The following is a 25,170-nucleotide window of genomic DNA, read 5'->3' on the forward strand; positions in this document are numbered from 1 at the left end:
AATAACGACATTCACGCTAACTCTACCATAAAATTCCATTTGACGAAATTAATATTGAAGGCAGGTCTCGCCTTGACGATCGATACCACAGTCGTAATAAATTTTTAAATTGTAATTACCAACCGTGACAATTCCTTTGCCAGAAAGGCAAAAGCCCTCGCGTGTAGAGAATAGGCTTGGTCCGGTCCTATATTTCCTTCTCTAGCACAATTTCGGTTTGAAAAATATCATACTTAAATATTAATTCATAGGGTATTGAATGATAACTACTACTTTTAATGAACTGAACGAAACTGGGGAAATTTATTTGTTCTAATTGCACGAGAACGATATGGCGGATGTATTCTTTTTGGTAACCGCAACCATAGTACTTATCTTAAACTTGGCGATCGTAATTTATGGGTACGTAAAGATTTTGTAATATTTTAAACTAATCTTAATGTAGTTTTTGTGAATGATATATCCAAAATTAAAAACCAAGCAGCTAGCATAACTGTAATAAATTAACAGACAAAAATAACTCTTGATTTCTGTGACTCATGATGATTGTACTTAAAAGACGTCAGAATTATGACGCGTGAGTGATAATAATCTAGCACCGCCCACAAAACCCGCATAGATATTTTTAAAGTGGCAAATATGAGTTCACAACGATTCTTATTAGATATTTGTATTCCAGCTTCGACCCATAGTTTTAGAGTAGATTTAACAAATTTTGAGTAAACCAAAGCTAAACCTATCCCAAACTTTAACCTAACCTAAACAGAAGAATTTACCTTAAAGTTATTTTGGGAAATTCTAAACACGTATTTAAAAGCGTAATAAACAACCTAATAATTATATTTACAATCTTACCTATAGTAAAAAAGATGACAACAAAGGCTTTGAATGGAGGAGTTTGAAGCAAAACTATTGCGCTAATGATGATGAATATCGATTTACAAGTAAGTTATAATACACATAAATTAAACTCAAATTAATATTATCGTAAGATCATAAGATATAATATAATATTTAAAGATATTCATTTGAAACTATGATGCAAGCTTAGCTATGAGGGGTACAAATACAAAATGTTAAATATTGTGAGAAGGAAAGTAGTGTTAAAACTCACTGATTACAATTAATTAATGTTTATTACATTAGGCAAAAGCAACAAGCAGTAATTTAAGATATCATAATTGTGCATTAAATTTGACCCAATCTCTATATTATTTTATTATCTAAACAGAAGATCCACTAAAAGTAGAAGTTCTAGTGGTGATTTTATCGGTGTTTGACGTGAATGAAGAAAAAATGGTGAGTTTAAAACCAAGATTTGAAAAAAAGAAATAAGGCAGATGCTTAGGTTACATTGACTTAAGACAGACCTGTACTTACGGAGACAGGAATCCATAAACTTAAAGACATCTTTGTGCCCCCATGTTAAGTTCTATCATGAGTTTAGTGAGCAGGGCTTGAATGCTCTCCGTCGTGCGTCATAATTCTGACGTCTTTCAAACTGTAATTTCATTGGTTGGTCGTGTGATTAAATTCCTAGCGCATGGGTAATAAAGTCGCTAGGTCATATGACTGTGGCGTAGCAATGCGAAGTCACTAGCGGGGACAGTGTTCAACACAAAATTACTCGTAACGAAAACTTTATCATATATTAGTTTAGCTCCTCCCTCAAAGCCCGCCTAGATACGTTGAGAAAATGGCTACACATTGATTCCTGATGATTGCGAACTCAAGCTGTCAAGATTATGCACGTTGGGAAATTTTAATTAGTAAGATGATATGATTCCAATTTACAGCAGGTTGGACTACAAATTATGTTAGCTCTCTTTTGGAGAGATCCCAACTTGATTTGCATCAACGAGACCGAAGACATCGATTTTGTTGTTTTTCCTTCTAAAGTTATGAATTGCATTTGGCAACCACCTTTGATGTTTCTCAATGCCAAGAAAGTCGATTTGTACAAAGACACAACGCCAAACATCATGGGGGTTTGGTTAGTGGAAAAAACCATCAAGACATCACGGTAAAGTAACACGGACATATGAGATGGAAAACAACGTTCATTTTATATGTTGATTTGTTTCTATAATATCAGAAGTATATAATACTTCTCTTCGAGAGCGGGGACTGTAATTGTAACATGATTCTTCCCAACATCATTTTACATTTGGAGTGCACAAGGTTACTAAACCGAATCACATACGAGATAAATAGTTCCCCCATCATCATTACTCTATTAGAGCTTAACTACTTGCCAAGGCGCATGCGCATGTGCAGATTTTTGTCCCACGTCAAGACAATGAAGGTTTGTGGGTTGATTGCTAAGGATTTACCAAACAGTTATAGAATTCACCCCACGGTACGATGCCCATCCGAAGTTTGATTATTAACCTGTAATTAAGCCTCATTTTATTAAATTTGAAAGTACTATAAAACCTTAGTTACGAATATCATGCAGACAGTAAACTCTTTTCAGTTCAAACCTTCTTAAAACACCAGGGCAACTAGCTACTTAATAATAACAAAATCTACGTTCATAGGCATTATTTAACACTCAGCTGCAGTATGGATTTCCGTATGTTTCCAATGGATTCGCAACATTGCAGCATGCATATCGGAATATGTAAAATAATAATACTGGAACTTATATTTCACGTTAAAAGGCAACTGAATACAATGTAGCGCGTATATTACAGTTACTCCACCTTCAAAGTATAATCTCCAACTTTCATGGTCCGATTTCTTGCCAGAGGAACAAATTTTATCTTTCAGCAACTTCAAACCATTGAATTACATGATATATTACAACGGTAGAAATTCTAGTATTTCTGAATTCGGTAAATATTTCAAATTATAAAATTCACACTGCATTGAATAATACTGCGAAAATCAAACTTAAATGGGGTTTATATTATTTCCAGAGCTAGGCCTAGCATAGCATATCAATTTCTTTCGGTCAAATGTACAAAAAGGGACATTTCTTAGTAGCTAAAAATACTAGGCCTAATGTATTATGAATTCCCCATCTCTTACCTCTCACAAGGCACTTCGTTTAGGTGCCCGTACAGCAGGGAAAAATATGCTTTGACAGTGAAACCCCCCCCCCTCCATCCTTGTGAGTGAGAGAGAAATTGGTATTTTTTTCTCTCTGCGCATGGGCGAAATTTCAAATCCACCACTCAGGATATCCCGGGCCGGAGAGATATAGTTCCTCTCCCCCCCCCTTGTGACCTATAGCTATCTCCGCATCGACCTCACATACGCAAGTTTAGGCCTAACGCATATTTGGCTGCCAACTTTTTGTCCTAGATGGGAACCCCAAAATTAATATTTTTTTCATTTGCGTGTAGCTGGGCAAGAACTTCCTCTCCTTCATCTTGAATTGCTGCTTGTTCGATCATTGCTAGCAAGTATTGTCAATACCTACATTCCAAGGTATTTTTACGAAACTATTTTTTTAACCTTACATTTTCAATAATAACAGTGAAACTAATAGTTAGGCGGCATAACAATAAAATCATGCGTTTTGTGATTAAAGTATTAAACTTTCAGGGTAGCTTATACACATGGCGAAGGTTGATTTTTTTAAAGGAGGCGTTTTAAATTGTTGTTAAGACGGCGGCCATCTTGACAAAATGGCGATGAATGTGGGTATAGTTTAAATTAGCTATATCTCTGAAAGTTATCGTTAGATATTCTTCATTTTTACAGCAAACGAAAGTATTTAACGTAATCTAACTTAATATACCCATATCAACTTAATCAAATTTATATATTTAATTTTTTTAAATTTTACACCGATATTTAAATTATTACAATGACCGTTTAAGATATAAAACGTATTTATGAGGCATTAGAAAGCTCGGTTTCTTCGGTTTCGAATGATAATTTAAATTATGAAAATTAACAAATCAAAATTTAATATAGTGTATTATTTTCCCTTATTCTATTGTCAGGCCCACTTTGAAAAATAGCACAAAATCGTTGACAGACAAAATTATGAGTTTTCAATACTAATTGTTTTCGGCAACTGATTTATTTTATGGAAAGCCTTTAGTTGCATGTTCAGCTAGTGACAAATATCCCATGCCTGCACGTTTAGTTCGTCCTTTATCAGAACATACTAAATTCTCGCTGACAATATTGGATTGACAGAGAACACATAGTTCCCAATTTATTTTGCAAGATGAATGTGCCGCCATATTGCTTAAAATGAATGTATAGGCTAAGTTAAATAAAATTCATAATATGAATTTCATTTATAATATTCGCAAACCATTTAGTAGAACTTGATATTTTTGATATTCAACCAAAACCTGTCATAATTCATAATCCAACACACGCGGTTGAACACGAACCTTTTTTTATGCGTCTCTTTTTCAAAAAGAGAAACAGATAGCTTTTAGTTACAGTTTACGAAAAATCCAACACCAGTCGAAATAATCCTTTATTAAGTGAAACCAAAACGTTTTCGCGCCTATGTTTAAAAAACGGAATATCCATTGTTACCATGCGTTTTTGACTTATCATCTATCTATTTATATAAATCAAAGTCCTGACTGACTGACTGACTGATAATCAACGCCCAGCCCAAACCGCTTGCCCTAGAAAGCTGAAAATTTGCAGGAACGTTACTCATAATTAGTAGGCACGTACTAAGAAAGATTTTTCCAATCCGACGCCATCTTAAAAAATGGCGCCCAGAAATGTAAAAAATATTCTCTATGCAATAAAGTACGCGCGTTTCAACCGATTTCACAAATATTTAGTACACTGGTTTGCTTTAACCTTAAGACGGGCTGAATGGTCTTTCAGGTTCGATTTTTCGCCATCTTTTTAAATGGCGGCCAGAAATGTAAGAAAATCTTCTCTATGCAAAAGGTCCGCGCGTTTCAACCGATTTCGCAAATATTTAGTACACTGGTTTCCTTAACCTATAGATGGGCTGAAAGGTCTTTTGAGTTCGATTTGTTGCCATCTTTTAAAATGGCGGCCAAAAACTTATAAACCCTTCATTATGGAATAATGTCCACATGGAAAGTAATTAAAAATGTCCCGACGGGCAACGCCGAGTGCCTTCACTCCAAGGGTGCTATAAAAATATTAGTCATCAGTAAAATCTTCCCATTCTATATATCATTTTAATGGAAGTTCTTATTACACGCGAGCAACGCCGCGGGTGACAGCTAGTGTAGTATAAAACTTGAAAAAGAAAATGTACATGGAAATTTCCTTTAGAGAAAATTAATAGCTTTCCTTTTTTTGGCAAAACTATAATTATTTGACTATTAATCATTTAAAGATTAATTAATATTATAATGGAAAAACCAACATTTCAATCATGCCTATATTTTAAGCAATCGTTTTCTGCAAGAATGAAAATGATCTAACGGTAACTTGCAGAGATATAGCCATTCAATATTATTATCCAGTCTACCGCCATTTTTTCAAGATGGCGGCCTTCACAACAACAATTTAAAAAGCCTCCATTAAAAAAATTTATCCTCCTCATGTGTGCAAGCTCCTCTAAAAGTGTGACACTCTAATCACAAAACGCACAATTAATTAAATTTTTTGGGCTATGCCGCCTAACTATAAGAGCCAACTCTTTATATCTACGCAGTTTTCTAATTGTATGCATATCCATGGTCTCTTTCTGGTTGGATGTCAATGCGGTTCCTGGACGTGTCACGTTAGGAGTTACTGCCATTCTAACGTTAGGTCAGATTGAATAACTTGTGAAAAAGCGTTTAGCATGAAGTTTACGATTCTTTTGGTAGCTTTTGTCCTAATAATTTTACATGATGCAAAGAAACCCAGGTTTCACAAAGGACTAGGTATTCGATGTGAATTTTTAAACTTGTATCTAATTTCCTGTTTTTGTTGTTGACCCCTAAAACACTCAAATCATAACTAGGGATGTCAAGATGGCATAGAACATTTTCGACTCAAAACCGCCCAAAGAACATTGCCCTTAATTTATGGCAGACTTATCAGAAACACCTCATATATTTTACATTCGTATTTTACAGCGACGTCAATAGCGCATGCACGATTAGCCCTACCGACTTTGGACTACTTGACCGCGATGGACGTTTGGTTACTGGGTTGCATGGTTACAGTTTTCTTATCGTTAATCGAGTTTACCCTGGCTCAGGCCACGAGCAGGAAAACCTCTAGCTTGGAAACTCTCAAGGTAACCAAGTCCTAATTGTTAATTTTCTGCGAACATCGTCAAAAGACTAAAACATCCGTGTTTTAGAACAAGAAAAATGAAATGAAGAAAAACCAAGATATATCTAGCGTCCGTATTCCATTGCAAGCATTCAATAAACCGCGGTCAAAATCGAGCCTGAGACGTATTTTAACCTTGCAGTCATTGGAGGCCTTTAGAAAACCAAGCAAACCATCGCAACCCACCATTGAGAAAGACAATTTACTAGATCGGGCGTCTCGTGTGGTTTTCCCATTGGCATTTTTCACTTTCACTGTTTTATATTGGATATGTTTTATGAAACTCTCATAAGGTCTGATTGCATGCTAAGAGACGCTGCTTATTGTTGGACAAGCGACAGAAATTTTAAAAAATTGATTTGCAAATGTTTCAGAGTAATATTTCTAGATGATTCATATATTTCAATTAAAATGTTAAGGTACTCACGTAACTGTTATTGTGATTACGTTGACAAATGGGCTTGTTTAATGAACACTACTCGATCAGAGCCAAGTATCGGAATATGTTCGAACACTTAACATGACCTTACACTAACCGCGACTGGAAATGAGTTACCGAATGAACTATATCTTTTAAATTAAGTTTCAGTGATTAAACTGATTCAGATAAAATTAGGCCGGGTCAAGATAAATTGATAAAAAAGTGTATAATTACTCAAACCTCAAGTGGAGTTGCACTCCGTTAATCCGGGACTCGGTTTCTCAATCGCTTAATGGACTGTCTGACCCAAAAAAAATCAAAATAATCGCATTTGCTCGAAATCTCGTATCTGTCGCTTAAAATGTACAACTAAAAATACTAAAAAATAACACAGAATTGGCTTCAACAAATTAAAAAAATAAAAAAAAACATTTGTCGTTTCTATTTTTGTGACAGCTTTTATACGTCCTCCCTTCTATTCAAACAGAAAGGTCCAGAAAATGACCTGTTAAAGATTTCAAGTAAAATAAATCTCACCAAAAACATCTCTGTAAAAATATGCCAAGTTGTTTGGCCGTAAAAAGAAGTGAGATCTAAAATACGGCCAAGTTATTATCTCCAGGTGAACCAACATTTTATTCGACTTAAAACTTCTCAAGAATGTTTTTCTGACTTGGCCATTTGCATATCAAGGATTCGTTTAATTCCAGATATGGATCGAAATTAAAATATTAAATCAAATTGGTTAAATATTCTTGATAAGCCTTTGTGGTTAAACTTGTAATTTCCGTTATTAACCTTCACGGGTGCAAAGAAGATGGATGCAAGTTTGGAATGCTAATGGCCAAGTCAGAAAAACATTCTTGAGAAGTTTTAAGTCGAATAAAATGTTGGTTCACCTGGAGATAATAACTTGGCCGTATTTTAGATCTCACTTCTTTTTACGGCCAAACAACTTGGCATATTTTTACAGAGATGTTTTTGGTGAGATTTCACTCCTTTTTGTACGTGCATGTTCTTGTAGATTTATAGAAGTAGGATTATGAAGTGAAATAAATATTTGTACTTTTAGATTTTTATTTGTTCTTTCCAAGAGTTTTACTTGGCTTTGCCTTTTTCAACCTTTTTTGCATTCAACTTTCTTTTTTTTTTCTCAGGCTGTGATAATTGTTAACCGTATTTCTTTTCGAAGAACACAATATTGTGGCAAGTAACACTTTTAATCAACAGAATAGATTTAAGAAAAACTAAATGAATCAAAACACGCTTAGAACCATTTCAGACGAAATGAAAAGGAAATGAGTAAAAAATTTAATTACTAAAACATTATGTAAAAAACATAAATTTTGCAATTATACGAAAGAATCATATTAGTAAAAAATATTAATATTAAAAGACGAAAAAATTAAATTATAATGTCCTATTACGAGGGGATATAAATTATAAAACCCCCATTTCAGGGGCTAACAGGGGAAAATTCCCGCTTTTGGGACATTTTCCTTTCTTTGTATGCTAAGTCCTACTTGTATGCCAAATTTTATAATTCCCGCAAAACCGGAAGTGCCCTAGAGGTTTAGATGATGACTCTAATTTTAAACCCCCATTTCAGGGGCTAAAAGGGGGAAACTCCCGCTTTTGGGACTTTTCCCTTTGCTTGTATGCTTAGTGGTATAAGTATGCCAAATTTCATCATTCTAGCACCACCGGAAATGCCCTAGAGGTTTAGATGATGACTCTAATTTTAAACCCCCATTTCAGGGGCTAAAAGGGGGAAAATCCCGCTTTTGGGACTTTTCCCTTTGCTTGTATGCTTAGTGGTACAAGTATGCCAAATTTCATCATTCTAGCACCACCGGAAATGCCCTAGAGGTTTTGATGATGTGTCAGTCAGTCAGTCAGTCAGTCTCATAATGTGTCATTTTCACATAGGATTATCACAGAAACCAAATGAGTTAGAAAGCTGGAAGTTGGAGGACTTCCTAGGATTAACACTGTGCCCTTGAGGTGCAAATATGAGTGGTGTACTATTCCCCAGTACCGAGTTAAGAGGGGGTCAAAATGAGGCTGAAATGTTTCGGGTAAAGGATTGCTGGTAGTGCACGACAACTTGGCGGGTGCACTGCCGTGCACCCAGATCAATGTATTCCTGATATTATCATGAATCTATATAACTACCAAACTCTGTCGATAAAGCCTACTATAGTAATTACTAGATTTAGAATTGCATACAAAACTTGCCGTGGTTGCCAAGGCCCTCAGAAAGCGCAGCCAATTGTGACTAACATTCGTGCGCGTATAATTGTGATTTTTACGATCGCCCTGAGATTGCAAACTAAAAGCGTGCGTTTGAGATGACGTCTTTCCCAACACTTAATGGCTCACAAAGATTGCGAAAGCCCTATTAACGCGCAGTCAATCGTAACTAACGTTACTGAGCGTATAATTGTAATTTTGATGGCTAGAGAAAGAAAAAAGTGTGCAATTAAGTTCTTAACGTTGAACGTGTTCGTACGGAAAGATATGTTGGCCAGGGTAGCTTTCACCGTACTTTTGGGATTAACATACTTGACCGTCATCATTTCTGAGTAAGATTTTGAATCTTCAAATATATTTTAGTGTTTGATTTTGTTTCCAATTAGAAATTCGGGTCAAATAGAGAAAGGATTTAAATGGAAAGATCTGAAACAAAACTACTGCTACTACGATGAAGAATTCGATATTCCCAGTAAGTTGTAGCCTACACTGGTGTGTAAAAAATATTAACATGTGTCATTTTCTATTTCAAGCTGAAGTAATCGAAGTAGATGTCATTTTGATAGTTTTATCCGTGTTTGAAGTGTCAGAAGACAAGATGGTAAGTACAAATGATTACAACATCAAAAACTTAATTGTTATTCCTTTAGCCTTTGCCTTCCGCCAATTGAGTTAGATCAATTAGTGCGGAGCAGTATTTTATTCCAATCCTTTGCAATAACATGATAGGCCTGCGATCGTCTGTCACCCTATGACCCAGGAATTTTTTGATCAATAGCCTTGTCCCTCACTTAAATAGTTAATCAGTTTATTTAATCATAAAAAACAGGAATTTGGTCTTCAAGTTATCCTGGCAAAAATGTGGAAACCTCCTCAATTGATTGTTAATGACGAGTTAAAAATGGATATGCTAAGCTTGCCTTCAAAAGTTATGGATTGCCTTTGGAAACCAAATCTCGCTTTTTACAATGCCAAGAAATCGAATTTGTACCAAGACAGTGAACCGAACATCGTTAATATGTTTTTTAAGGGAAAAATAAGCCATGGAGGACGGTAATGTATTACTAAATAATAAAGATCACAAGCACTTTCGACTCTTCGCATCTTTGCAACAGCTAACAAGAAGCACTAGCCTTGCTGTTCAGAAACACGCAAAAATTTTGCTTTTCTCATTTTGGGAGCCAATAAAATTTCACCAAGCATTGTTTGTTAAAAATCCCATATTTTTGGGCTTTCACGTATTTGAACAGAACAAAAAAGTCTATGTTGACCATGCATATTTATTGATACTCGCCCGGCTAAAGAGAGTTGCACGCTGATTCAGCCATTGTGAAAGAGTGCTCACTGAAACAAACAAAGCGGAGATGCGAACGCACAAAGTGCGTCAGTCTGGACAGACCATAAGAGAACAAGTTGGGAAAACCAAAATATTACCTCTCCGTGTCAAGAGGTCTACTACTACAAACGTATTTACCTAGATATGGAATTATTTCACTTTTTTGAAGTAAAAATTTACGAAATATTGAAGCAGTATTCCAAACATAGCGAATGTACAGTAAAGCAGACGACATTTTACATCCAATAACGATAAATCTTGGACACATGGAAATCAGTCAATGGGGAAAGAACAGGAAATGAAGTCTACGCTTCAGCTGTTTACCCTATATTCTGAAAGCTACATTCACAACTGGTTTGCAGTGTAAACACTATCGTCTCGTCTCACCTCAACAATATTCTTAGTTTGCCAACATGAATGTTAACGTTAAATAACACCAAAGCTAAATTGTAGCTAGACGCACTAATAGTCAATGCGCACCATAAAGAGAGTAATAAGTCTGTAGTTACTAGCCGTTTACCATTAGCCCTTTTACTAACCTTATTGTTATTATTTAAGAGTGTATTTAACTTTCGGCTCACTCTGAACCGTTGATGTCTGTTCATTTCAGACACGAAAATCAAAGCCAAAAGTTTACTTCACCTCAGGCCTCAATTATTTACTCTTTGTTTCATTAAGCCTATTGCGGATAATACTTGTTATACGCGCCTGAGTCTAGGTCTTAGTTTTCTTCATGAAATTACTAAACCAAGGATTATTCTATATACAGATGTAGTATAGCTTACGCAATATATAAACAGCCATTTCAAATAACAATATTAAAATGAATCTTTGGAATATCAAAATGAAACAGAGCTTTAAAGCTACAAAAGTACTAAATGCATCATAATTACGAAAAGTACTTCCACATATTCACTTTATATTATGGAAAAAGGGAATATTAAGGTTCTGTATGATTTCTTAACACATCAACACAAGGCTAACTGCTAACGCGACGCACTAGTGTAACAATGGACGGACACACACAGACAAAAATATAGACTGCTTTTTAAATCTTTCCGTATTAATTTTGAGTTGAGAAACAAGATTATCTTTAATATTTAAATAAATATAATTATTTTTAATTATTTTAATCTTCAATTATTAACATTAATAATAGTTAAATCGTTTAAAATAAAGTTATACCTATTATCTTCTCAAACTTTTCTAATATTGACGTTTAAAGTGAAGGGTACCCCTCTTGCCCGCTTTCTTCAAATTTTGGGGTATATATACGATTCGTTTCCATTATAATAGTAAGGAAAAAGCGCAATTGCGAAAACCTTTGGTGGCCGATCCCACCTTAGGGAGGCTAGACGTTTCTCGTAACCCTAGCTGATCGCCGCGTATATCCTAAAACCAAACGATGATAATGGAGTAGAAGCCAATGATACAGATTGGTGTCCATGTGGAATAGACGGAAGACCAGTGGATGGTGGTGTTAGAAGCCAATGATACAGATTGGTGTCTATGTGGAATAGACGGAAGACCAGTGGATGGTGGTGTTGGAAGCCAATGATACAGATTGGTGTCTATATGGATTAGACGGAAGACAAGTGGATGGTGGTGTTAGAAGCCAGTGTAAGTGCGGACTGGTGTCAATGTGGGATTGACAAAGAATAGAAGATGGTGGTGGTGGAAGCCAGAAAAGTACCAGACTGGTGTTCATATAAGATGGACGAAGACCAAACATGGTGGTGTGAGAACTCAAGTATAGAGTAGCCAACGGAGAGAAATACAATTTTCCAAATTTCTGTGAACTGTCAATGCGGTCCGGAAATTGGGAACACGTTTGCTCCGATACGCAAACTGCGAACGCGGTCACGTGGGTGTAACAACGGACAGACAGACAGACACACACACACACACACACACAGACAGACAGACAGACACGGCCGTTACAGAGCCTCTCCTGGACTACGTCACACGGAGAGGTAAAAATAGTATAGTAGTTGGCTTCCAGAAAATAGGTGCATGGAGAACGGGTTGATGTGTTAAATTCGAAATAATACCCTCAGCAAGTTGATCCCTAGGATGTATTTGAACCTTTAATGAAAAGAGATAATGATCTTGTTCATAAATAAATAAATAATTTAACCTTACATTTCCAACTTTCAGCTATAGATTGACCCTTAGTTGCAATATGGATTTTCACTTGTATCCCATGGATTCTCAATACTGTTCCGTCGACCTAATTTTGAGTAATAATATTTGCGTATAGATTAAACTGTATTTGTCAATGGAATCAATTGACGAGAGATATTACTCTTTATTAGTGCCCGTCTATAAACCAAAAATTAAAATAAAGTGGTCTGATTTTCTCTCGGATAATGCACTCTCATTCAGCAAATTTAAGCCTTTAAATTACGCCATAAAATTTAACGGCAAGAATGCGTCAACAATGGATTTTGGTTCTTATTAATTTAATGCAGTCAGAAATACGTAGATTTATTCAACTTGGAATCTTAACAGGTCATAGATCTCATAGATCTCACAGTAATATCTGGTTGAAGGTAAGGGGAAGGGTTTAAAATTTTGTTAAACCGCCCCCTCCTCCTTCCTAGCGTTTCATATGTAAGACCACGGACGGCAACCCTATATAGGTCTACTCGTTCTAGACTCATTGGCCGCGGGAATCGCGGGAGAGGTTGCTAGCTACGTCAATATCACGTGGTTTCTAAGTTCAAATAAATAATGCCTGACGTCATTGGTGACCAGAATTTCCAGAAAGGTCTTGAAAATGACCTGTTAATGATTATAAGTGTATAAAATTAATGTGTTCCTGATACAGTACTAATGGCTTTCAGAGGGAAGTTAATATTGTTTCCCTATAGGTGGGGCAGAATCACAATTTCTTCATCTACACCTGATCTTCGTTCGGTCATTGGTGGCTAGTATTGTCAATGTATACATTCCAAGGTAACTCATCTTGGTTTGCTCAAAATTCCCTTTCTAAAAAATGAATTCAAGACATTTGAAAACTATATGATAAACCAGGGATAGATTTAATTTTAGAAGTAGGAATGGAGAACGGTTAGTATTTACTTCAGTCCGACTCATAGCTCAGTATAGAGCCCTTCCCTCCAACACGTAACGAAAAGTTTAAATTATCTTATTGGCTCACTTAAACCACGTTGCAAACTTGACTAGCTTATGAAGCATACAAACAAATCTATCTTATGAATAATGGCACTTGAAATGTGTTTTATTTTAAAAATACGTAAAATTTCAGTTTCCTTATCGTTTCCTTATCTATGGTCTCATTCTGGTTGGATGTCAATGCTGTTCCTGGTAGAGTCACGTTAGGGGTTACTGCAATTTTAACGCTAGGTCAGATACTATGATTTTAAAAGTACAAAACTTCTGATTTATAAAATTCACGGGTCGTTAAGGAATCGCAATGTTGCTCTTCATTGAGAATAATTTTCGTTTCAGCAACTTCAATTGCGCAAGCGCGTTCGGCCCTCCCCACACTAGACTATATGACAGCTATGGATGTTTGGCTCTTGGGATGCATGGTAACCGTCTTCTTGTCCCTCATTGAATTCACACTGGCTCAGGCTTCGACCAGAAAAGTGTCAAGTTTAAAAACGCAAGAGGTAATTAATATTAAAATCAGAAACATAACCAACGTTCTTACGTTTCTAAGATGACATTTTTTCAGAGTAAAATGCATCACGTCAATAGAAATTGGGATTACGATAACACACGGTTTTTTAATTCAGGAAAGTACAAACCCAATTTAGAGTATACAATGAAGCCAAAGAAACCGGAGGCTCAAAAAGACAATTTACTTGACCGGGCTTCTCGGATTGTGTTTCCACTTGCATTTGCGACTTTCACTGTTTTATACTGGGCGTATTATTTAAATTGTTAGAATCTCTAGAAATAGTCTGGCCTTATTACTTATAGCAACTGCTAGTGCTCGAATATAATTTAAACTAAAAACGTTTTTCACCTCAATTATACAGATGGTTTCTGATAAGTGTGTCAAAAATTAAGGGGTGTGTTCTTTGGGTCAGACCGAGTGAAAAGTATACCTTCAAATGTACACTTCTCCTAGATAAAGGCTCTTTAACGTTCTTAGATTGGAAGCCATTGAAATTGTCTAAACAAGATGGGCACTCTGATATGTGTAACTCCGTTTGTGTGGAAATGTTTGGGGGCCCGTGCCCCCAAAACCAAATGTATTAAACCCCTCAGTCTGACCCAAAGAACACACCGGAGCCTCCGAAATGAACTAGGCCCATGCGTGTCACGAAGCGAGAATATTTTTTTAACCAATTCAGTTCGCCGTGGTTTTACGCTTGGGGGCACTTATATTACCGTAAAATAAACAAAGTTCAACCCCGTGACCCTGTCGACTGCTTAAGTATTTGGGCCAAGGTCACGGATTTTAAGTATACGTTTTTATTTCTCTTACTGAATTATTTTAATTGAAATAATATATTTTGTTGTCATCAATACAATAAAAAGTGAATAGCCCCAAAAACATTTACGTTAATTTTAGGATGAAACATTTCTCTATCATAAAACTTTTATGAGTGACCCCTAAAATATCAACGATAATTTAAGGAAAACCCCTGTCACAACGGTAATATAATCGCCATCTCGTACACATATGGTGAAAATATTTTCCTTAACTTGATATTTCCCCACATAAAATTTGACATGCATGGGCCTAGTTCATTTAGGAGGCTCCGAACACACCCTTTAATTCATGGCATACTTATCAGAAACACCCTGTATTTTCTCATAAGGTGATTCAAGTCACCAATATCTAACGTTATCTGTACTAAGTAAAGAAAATAAATATTTAAAACAAAACTCTTTGTGCCTAAATGTTACTTTAACAATGGGGAAATATTTGACTTAGAAAAGTTCGTGCGTTGGAAATGGAATATTTGATATCGAGATTAATTGGGGGAACATGTATACAGGGTGTTTCTGAAAGGTCCATCAATAATGAAAGGGCGTGTTTATTGGGCCATTTTGAGTCGAAAATGTTCAATGGCATTTTTCCGTCCGGGCCACTGTTTTCAAGTTATGATTGGAGTAATTTACGGATGACCCCTTAAATTTAATTAAGAAATTTTAAGACAGCGCTAATTTAATGAAGGGGTCATCCCTAAAATATTCAAATCATAACTCGAAAACCGTGGCTCGGACGGCAAAATGTCATAGAACATTTTCGACTCAAAATGGCCCAATAAATACGCCCTTTCATTATTGATGGACTTTTCACAAACACCCTGTATATCTAACCTAAATCTTTCTGTATAAATATATTCATTTTCGCAACGTATTGATTTCTGGCGTTTACTAAAATAAAACAAAACGGCTGACCTACACAGGAACCCTTGAAATTGCAAACACTATTCAAATATGCCGGAGAACTTCATTTGGTTGCACGAGAAAGTTAATTAACGTTAGTTCTGGAAATAAGTTTGTTTCGAGCGTGACAAAATGACTCTTACCATGCCTGAAAATATTTGGGTTAATCGTTCCCGAACCAAACTAGAGCTTAATTATAGCAAACTGAAAGAAAGACTATCTATTGCTCGTTAGAAAAATGCATATATAAAACTATGGTGCTTAGTTGCACTTTGCCAATAGAACTCTAACTAAAATCATTAAAGTGGTAGGAGTTTAATTTCTAGTACTATTGGTTTTGAGAGACTGAGAGTCTTAAAGGGGCTGTAAAGGAGTTTCTCTAAACTAGTGGCGGAAGAGAGGAGGTGTAGACTGTGGATCCCTCCCTCTGGTCGCGCTCTTTTAGCAGGGAATACTGTACGCGCCCAGTAGGGGGATGACACTGAGCTAGGAGATAGAAGGGTATGACGTTTGCATACGTAGTACTGCCATTACTCTACTGGTGTGAAAAAATAATTTGAAATACGTCATAGGTACCCTGTGACGTCATGATCCAGAGGCTTTGTATGGAGTGGGACTGGACAACTAGTCGTTGTTTTTCGCGAGACCATCTTTTAAAATGGCGGACCGAAATGTATTAAGCAACTTCGGGTGCCTTTGCTTCTAGTTGAAAACGAAAACCGTGCATAATGGTGGCGCCTTCTGGTGTCTGTAGCTCGTGGCTGGCACTGGCTTCATAGAAGGTGCTGTAACTATGGTACTGTCCCGTAGGAACGAATTCCCTTTCGACCGTACTATAAAATAGCCATGTTATATTAAACATTTTTTTATCTTTTCCAATTTTTAGGTTACCATCCCTTTAAAGACATTAACATATTAATTTCATACGCTGACACTTTTGTGCATTCAAAGACAATATTAGTGAAAACTGACTCGACTTTCGATCCATTGCGTGCAATGTTCCTGACTAGTTCCTATGAGTTGGACTTTGATGAAGGTGTAGTTTTATTTCACGAAATTATGTCTCACGGTATCATTTTCATCGTAATTTTCGCTTTCAGTATTTTGAAAGTAATTATCTCAGAGTAAGTTCTAAATTTTTATTTATAAGTACTTTCGTAATTTCACCGGATATTGGTTCTAAATTTATCAGAAATTCAGGACAAATAGAGACAGGCTTTCAATGGAAAGGGTTGAAACAGAATTATTGCTTTTATGACGAAAATTACATCATTCCAAGTAAGTTTAAATTTGTTTGCACTTAAATTGGTAATAACATAAGCCTATGATAGTCTCCATAAATTAAGGGTTACTTTTAATTGTGATACTTTGAGAATGTTTTAAATTTCTAGAAGAACCAATTGAAGTCGAGGTCGTTTTAATTATTCTATCTGTATTTGACGTGTCCGATGATAAGATGGTAAGCTCAACCATTACCATATGATCAATTGCACGTTTTGGATTGAAACATTTTTTTCCAAAATAATCAAATGAAAGAAAGCTTAAATTGTGTCGTGAGAAATTGCTATCGCGGTTTAAATAATCTTTGACGAAAAGAGCACCGTTATGACATTGTCTCTTTGTAATAGTTGAAGCGTTGAAGTGACACTGTTATGACGTCACAACCCAATGCCTTCCCATTTTTGAAAGCTTTTCGATTTTCTGATTAAAAATAACATATTAGGCTAAATTTCTTAGATTTTGGAAGAATTTAAATCTATCAAAACTTGGATGTAGTCGAAATTAAGCGAGCTACAATGTCATTAACAAATAGCTTTTGAACTGTGCTGCCCTGAAAATTCTATCGAGTTTATTATTTACTAAAATTGTACTTATTGCTCATTAGGAGTTTAGTCTTCAAGTTATACTGTCGCAAACATGGACCGATCCTAACTTGATCGTTACGGATGCGGAAAAAATGGATAGGGAAAGCCTACCTCCAAAAGTCATGGATTGTCTATGGAAACCAATTCTTAGCTTTTACAACGCTAAGAAGTCCAGTTTGTACCTAGACACTCAACCGAATATCGTGAACCTATTTAGACACGGGAAAATTCGAAGTGGCGGACGGTATGGTATTTTCTTCCAGGACCGACAGTATTCCCTAATCACGTGACAATTCAAATAACATCAGGCATAATTGTTAGTCTAAAAATAGTCTGCTATCATACGTTTATTAAAAGAGTCGAAATATCAATATCACGTGGTTTCTAAGTTCAAATACATTATACATGACGTCATGGATGACGGTTTCTACGCCTCCCCTTTAATTCAACCAGAAAGTCCCAGTAAAGATTCCCATTTGAAAACATCTACGCATTCTTGTCCATATTCATACGTATTACCTTTTTCATTTATCAAGCGCGTTTTAACGCACCTTTATACTGAAAATGGAACATTTGCATTAGTGTTAACCATAGATATCTTTTTCAGCTATAGCTTAACATTAAGTTGTAGTATGGACTTCCACTTTTATCCAATGGATTCTCAATACTGCTCCGTCGATCTGTCTTTATGTAAACACCATTATTATGAAGGCTTTAGGAGTAACCGACTCGACCTCTGGTCCCAACCCTTTAGTCCAGTGACTGCCTCTGCGGCCTCTGGGCGCGAAAGGGTTGAAGAACTCTCCTGGTGAGAAACAATAAGTGAAACATGCAAAAAATGCCTAAAAGCAGTCGACACTTCAGAACCAATCAGGCCCACATGCGTCATAAAGCCATCAAACTGCGGTTAAGTCAGTGTGGGAAATTAGAATCTTTTTTAAACTAGCCCTTTTGACCCGTGACCCACCTAGTGTCCAAAATAATAAACTGATCCTTGGACTTCCCCCCCCTTAGTTTTCTTATAGATTTGCAATAAATAAACTGGTCCCAAGGACCACTAACCCCCACTTCTTGAATTTAGAAACTGGTCCAGCAATTAATAAACTGGTTTTGGACCAGAGGAAGTTTGTTATTTCCCAGACTGGTATATTATCTCCCTAACAGACAAAGTTTCTGGGGTCCCTGGTCAGGGATGAAGGTCGCTTTAGGGTATTACTCCTCAAGTCTTTATTACACTAACGACATCAATATTAAACCTTAAAAATTTCACGACTAATTTCAAATTAGTGCCTGTTTACAAACCTCAAGTTAAACTAAAGTGGTCCAAGTTCACCCAGGATAGTCCATTGGCATTAAATAAATTTAAGCCATTAAATTACGCCATAAAGTTTAATGGAAGGAATACGTCAATTTCAAATTTTGGTACGTGTTCATTTCAAGAGATAAAAATGTGCAAAATTAACCAGAGCCGTCGAGAGAGGAGGCAAGTCGGTCAGTTTTCCCGGGGCCCGTACATTCTATGGGGCCCGGGCCATCTGTAAGACTGTCTTGATGGGGCCCGCCATGTCGTCAGTTTCGCCGGAGCCCTCAAACTCTCTGACGGCCCTGAAACTAATTTCTCTAATTAAGATGGCACGGAGGCGTTTTTCCTTCACCTTTATCTAACGTTTGTTCGATCTTTGGTGGCTAGTATTGTCAATATATACATACCGAGGTAACTATACTGTTCATTATGCTGTTAAATTTATTGAATTTTAGATGATTGAGAACGAAATTATCGTATAATTTTCCTATCGAAACACGAAAATAGCATGACACTGACGATTGTCATGGAAAAAAGCGTCAGGCACTTTGTCAGAATTGGGTTAGGTTAGGTTGGATTGGTTCGGGTTAGGTTTGGTTGGATTGGTTCGGGTTAGGTTTGGTTGGATTGGTTCGGGTTAGGTTTGGTTGGATTGGGTTAGTTTGGGTTAGGTAATATTGGGTTTGATCGGATTGAATTGGCTTGGGTTAGGTTGGGTTGGTTTGGATTGGATTGGATTAGGTTGGGTTGGGTTGGGTTAGGTTGGCTTGGATTGGATTAGGTTAGCTTGGATTGGATTTGGATGTCTTTGGTAGGGTTGGATTAGCTTGGCCTAAGTAGGGTTGATTTAGCTTGGCCTAAGTAGGGTTGGATTAGCTTGGCCTAAGTAGGGTTGGATTAGCTTGGCCTAAGTAGGGTTGGATTAGCTTGGGTTAGGTTGGGTTTGGATTTTCTTTGGTTAGGTTGGGTTGAATTTCCTTGGGATAGGTTGGGTTGAATTTCCTTGGGATAGGTTGGGTTGGATTAGCTTGGGCTAGGTTGGGTTAGATTAAGTTGGATTAGATATTGTCCAGTGGGATTAGGTTCAGTACAACGGAAGGTAGAAAAACCGCACATTTTGGCTATGGTTGATTGAATGGGATTACGTTCCAATTGAACGGAAACCTTTTATTTACTTGGACATTATATTTTCTCAGTTTCCTGATCGTTTCCTTATCTATGGTCTCATTCTGGTTGGATATCAATGCTGTTCCTGGTAGAGTTACATTGGGAGTAACTGCAATCTTAACGCTAGGTGAGATCAGATGTGATGTCAATTTTTTTCCATTTAGTAAAACACCAGTACTTAATAACGTAAAGCTTTGTTGTTGTTGTAATAAATGCAAATTACAAATAACAGAAAGTAGAACTTAGGCGACGTGTGATTACTGCTTCACATTTCCTCTAAACCAAAGAATTCAATTATTGTACAATGATACTTGTGAATAATTTTCTTTTCAGCAACTTCAATAGCGCAAGCGCGTTCGGCCCTTCCCACACTAGACTATATGACAGCTATGGATGTTTGGCTTTTGGGATGCATGGTGACTGTCTTTTTGTCTCTCATTGAATTCACAATGGCTCAGTCGTCAACCAGAAGAAGTTTAAGGTTAAAAGCGCAAGAAGTAAGATAAAAATGAAAAGCATTATCAATAGTGTTTGTCTCTACGATGGCACTTCTTTTAGAGTAAAGTTTACCAAATGAAGAGAAACTGGGATCGTAATAACACGCGCTTTCCTCAGTCAGGACAGTTTACACCTAAAAAGGAAGAGAAACCTGAGGCTCAGAAAGACAATTCACTTGACCGGGCTTCTCGGATTGTGTTTCCACTTGCATTTGTAACTTTTACAGTGTTATACTGGGTTTATTATTTAAGTTATTGTTAAACGTCGGAATAAATTTAGGACAAATTCAACTAATAAAAATACATATTTGTTAAACACATGAAAAATTACTGTTTGACTGAGCCTCGATTTACCGGAAAATCAGTGGTTTCCACTTGCAAATACAAATTTTGCTACATTATATTGGACACATTAACCTAACAATAAACATTACATGAGCACGTTCTAGCTCGTGAGTTTAACTTGAATTGCAACATTTACTCTTAGCTGTTGTAATTATTTCTACCATTCAAGGACAAATTAAAGCTTAAATTATTTTTCTTAATGTAATCGATTAGCGATAATAAAAGAAATAAAATAGTACATTTTAGTAATAATTCAAATATATATTTTTCCTGCTTCAATAGTTTAAGTTTCATTATATGTTGCGAATAACAGAGAGAAGAGGGAAGGTAACTATAACGGAACAGCCCGATATCTCTCTCACGCGCAATTACCTCGGCGCACAGTCGAGGAGCCAGACGTCACGTGATCCGTATAAGAATACTTGCCGTAAACAAACTTCTCTGATTTTTTTCCTCTCTATTGCACTGATTGCACATGCGCGGTATTATAATCCGCGGTATTATAATCCGCTTTTGAAAAGGGGAGGAGCTGAGGGAGAATTAGAACAGCTCCGAGTCTCCTTCTCATACGTGCTCGCTGCCAATATCGAGCGATTTTAGGAACCGTACATTTCAAGTAGAGGACGAATCTATCCTCAGTAAAGCCTTTCTGGCTGCTTGTTTTCAATAGCACAAAGAAACTGCTTTTAAGTTTATAAATATGATTTCTTCGAGCGTAACGAAATTTCCTTGATCACGAATAACGTTTCTAGTTGCTAAGCAATTTAAGTTTGTTTTGAATTCTGATGAAAACGAATATGGACGTCTCAAGAATAAGCCTACTCTTAACAATGTGTTTCATGTTTGTCATCATTCACGCGTATGTATTTAAATATTTTTCATGATAATCATATCAAATACGATCAAATGTATTCTAAGAACGTGAAATTTCAAAATTGAAACCAAAAGCTTAACAACTATTTTTATTTCAAAGTACATTAACATTTATGTGCTTGTCGGTAAACAGTATTTACTCTTTCATATGTAGAAAAAGTTTTCATGGTAGTCAGTATTTACGCTTATGTCGATAAATGTTTCATACTAATCAGTATTTACACTTACATTCAAAAATGTTTCATGGTAATTACAAATTATGCGCCATTTTACGAAATGAGGATCATGTTAATTAGTGTGACTTAGGTATGTGTTAGTGGTTGAAACCATACCCCAACGGATGTACAGTTCCCATCTGCAACAAGAGTTTGTCAAAATTCTTCAACCTCAATTCATTTCAGTTAATGTTAGAGCTAGGGCAAACCAGTAGATTTAACAGCAACTCATTCATAGTTGCACATTTGAATGACATCGGCTCTCGATATCAATTTTTAACAGTAACTCGCAACAAGTGGCAAAAGGGTTCAAATGGAAAGAATTGCAACAAAACTATTGCTTTTATGACGAAGAATACCAGGTTCCCAGTGAGTTACAACGAAACGTTTTTAAAAACTAATTCCATTACGCCATACTCTACTCCATTAAAGGGAATACATCAATTAAAATAAACGTTATCGTATCAATTATTTCAATTTTTGACATATCCGAAGAAAAAATGGTAAATGTCTTTTGAACTATTGACCCTTGAACTTCCAGTGGTTACTGCGGGGAAAGGACAGAGAGGCGTGATCTTAATAAGCCCACAGCTTTTTTATTGCACAGGAGTTTGGGCTACAAGTTTATTTAACAGTATTGTGGAGAGATCCGCATTTAATAATCAATAATGTGGAAAAGATGAATTTAGAGAATTTACCTCCTGAAGTAATGGATTGCATTTGGAAACCAACTCTTACATTTTTCAACGCGAAACAATCGAATTTGTACCAAGATACAGCGCCTAATAGATTAGCAATGTTTTTAAATCAACAAATATCATTAACAGGACGGTAAATTATTTCTTTCTGCCCGGTCTAAAATTCCCAAACGTTTCTCTCGACTTCACTTCATGTCTTATTTCAACTGAATACTAATGGAGACATGCTTAAACCAGGGATAGATTTAATTTTAGAAGTAGAAATGGAGAACGGTGAGTAGTTACTTCAGTCCAACTCATAGCACCCAGTATAGAGCCCCTCCCTCCAACTCGTAACGAAAAGTATAAATTATCTTATTGGCTCACTTGAACTACGTTTTTGATGACGTTGCTGACGGGGATGGCGAAAAATACGTAATTCCTTTTTACCTCTGTCGTTGCTATGACCCGTCTCTTCTTTCATACCCCTCCGTCCCATGGAAGGGGGTCCGGGACTTTGACGCGCGCCCAGATTACTCTGTTCTCTATTCCTACTTCTATCATTTAATCTCTCTATGCTTAAACGCTAGTTGAATATGACTACGTTTGAAACTTAGATTTCTATTTCACAGATACAGACTAATTCTTAGCTGTAACATGGATTTCCGTTTGTATCCAATGGACACGCAGTATTGCTCCATTGACATCGGACAATGTAAGAGATATTAAAATGTATTTGAAGGTCGCATGTTTTTGTTAATAATCGGATAAAATGAGACTTAATATTACTGATTAGGGCTCGGGGTTTTTTGGTCGATTTTTTCGAAAAATACGATTAACTACAAATAATCGAAAACTATTCAGAAGTTTATTTGTTTAAACAATACAACAATTTTAGATGATATTTTTTAAGATTGAATAATCTTAGTAAGATTTTAACCGACAAATGTGTTCAATCGACAAAATTTTCCGAAAAAAAATAATGTCGAAAAAAGGGTCGTACTCTACGTTCGGTTAAAATAAAAAAAAATTTCTATTATAAAATCCACTTGCTTTGAAGTCTAACTTTTATCGTAATATTTTGTAATTAAAGCTTTGTAAAAAATATCCAAATCATTTTTTGAAGTAAACTTTCATCTGGAATATTGTCACTATTATTTTTTTATTAGAGTTTAACACGTATACGCTTTTCTCCGTATCAGTTATTTATGATCAGATTGCCAAACTCACTTATTGTTACAATCTTTTCTATAAAACCCAATTCCAACAAGACGGCCCCGGCCAGATTAGAGCCCCATCGTTTATAAGGCTCCAGCAATCAAGAACGTTTTACTTGTGAAACACTGTAGTTCGTACGCAAGCGTAAAAAAGATATTCATTAGTATGCATGAAAATACTCATAGTGCAAGTTATTTCTATACCAGAATATGGTATTGGCTTCCTGTCTAGGATTTGTTTCCACACCCTCCCAAGTCTCACTGCTGTTAGGCATAATAAAGGTAGAGGCAGGGTAGTGTCATCGCATGTTAACTACCTATAAGCCGTAATACAGGCAGAGGCAGAGCGGAGCCTCCGGCAGTCAAGACCGTACCGGCGCCAGCGGGATGGGGACACAATGATTTCATTTTTGGCGAAAAGCTAACGAAAATGAAAGACATATAGTAGTGTGATCCCATGTTAACTTGCCCAAAAGCCATAATAAAAGTAGAGGCAGGGTAGTGTCATCGCATGTTAACTACCTATAAGCCGTAATACCGGTAGAGGCAGAGCGGGCCTCATCCAGTCAAGGGCGGCGCCCGCGGGATGGGGAAATATAACAAGCTATACCTTTCTTTCCATTTAGCTTTAAAAGATTTAGACTATTAATGGTTATTTTAAGAATTAAAGTCGCCACTTCCACTTTAATGAAGTCTGGTAGAGTATACGACCCCAAAGATACAAATTCAGAACTATCCGACCCGAAAGATACAAATTCAGAAGTATCCGACCCCAAAGATACAAATTCAGAAGTATCCGACCCCAAAGATACAAATTCAGAAGTATCCGACCCCAAAGATACAAATTCAGAAGTATCCGACCCCAAAGATACAAATTCAGAAGTATCCGATCCGAAAGATACAAATTCAGAAGTATCCGACCCGAAAGATACAAATTCAGAAGTATCCGACCCGAAAGATACAAATTCAGAAGTATCCGACCCGAAAGATACAAATTCAGAAGTATCCGACCCCAAAGATACAAATTCAGAAGTATCCGACCCCAAAGATACAAATTCATAAGTATCCGACCCTAAAGATACAGCACTCTCCCGTTCCAAAAATTTGCCCATTGTTACCCATTGTTATCTATTTAATTAGCACATAAATAAAAAGAAAAGAAATATAAAGACCAACACATAAATGAAAAGAAAAGAAATATAAAGACCAAAAGACACAAATTCAAAAGTATCCGACCCCAAAAATACATAAGTATCCGACCCCAGAAATAAAATAAATAGGGCCCTCCCTCATTCCCGACCCGTTAGAGATAAATTAAAGGAAGAAAACTCGCTCTTATTGACAAGCCCTCGTGGTATAGTGGGTAGAGTGTCTTGCTGCTGCGTGAGCGTCCC

General features: G+C 36.4%; 1 protein-coding gene across 1 annotated transcript; it reads left to right on the forward strand.

The window, feature by feature from the left end:
• The first annotated feature begins 5,645 nt into the window (after positions 1-5,645).
• LOC149678329 (glycine receptor subunit alpha-2-like) lies at positions 5,646-6,526 on the forward strand. Its single transcript, XM_089837040.1, has 3 exons — positions 5,646-5,721; positions 6,033-6,196; positions 6,263-6,526. The coding sequence occupies exons 1-3, from the start codon at positions 5,646-5,648 to the stop codon at positions 6,524-6,526; spliced, it is 504 nt and encodes a 167-aa protein (XP_089693166.1).
• The last annotated feature ends 18,644 nt before the right edge of the window (positions 6,527-25,170 follow it).

This window comes from Phalangium opilio, unplaced genomic scaffold (genome assembly GCF_054372755.1).
Source record: "Phalangium opilio isolate 3A_F unplaced genomic scaffold, DU_Popi_V2 ptg000042l_1, whole genome shotgun sequence".
In the NCBI taxonomy this organism is placed as follows: domain Eukaryota; kingdom Metazoa; phylum Arthropoda; class Arachnida; order Opiliones; family Phalangiidae; genus Phalangium; species Phalangium opilio.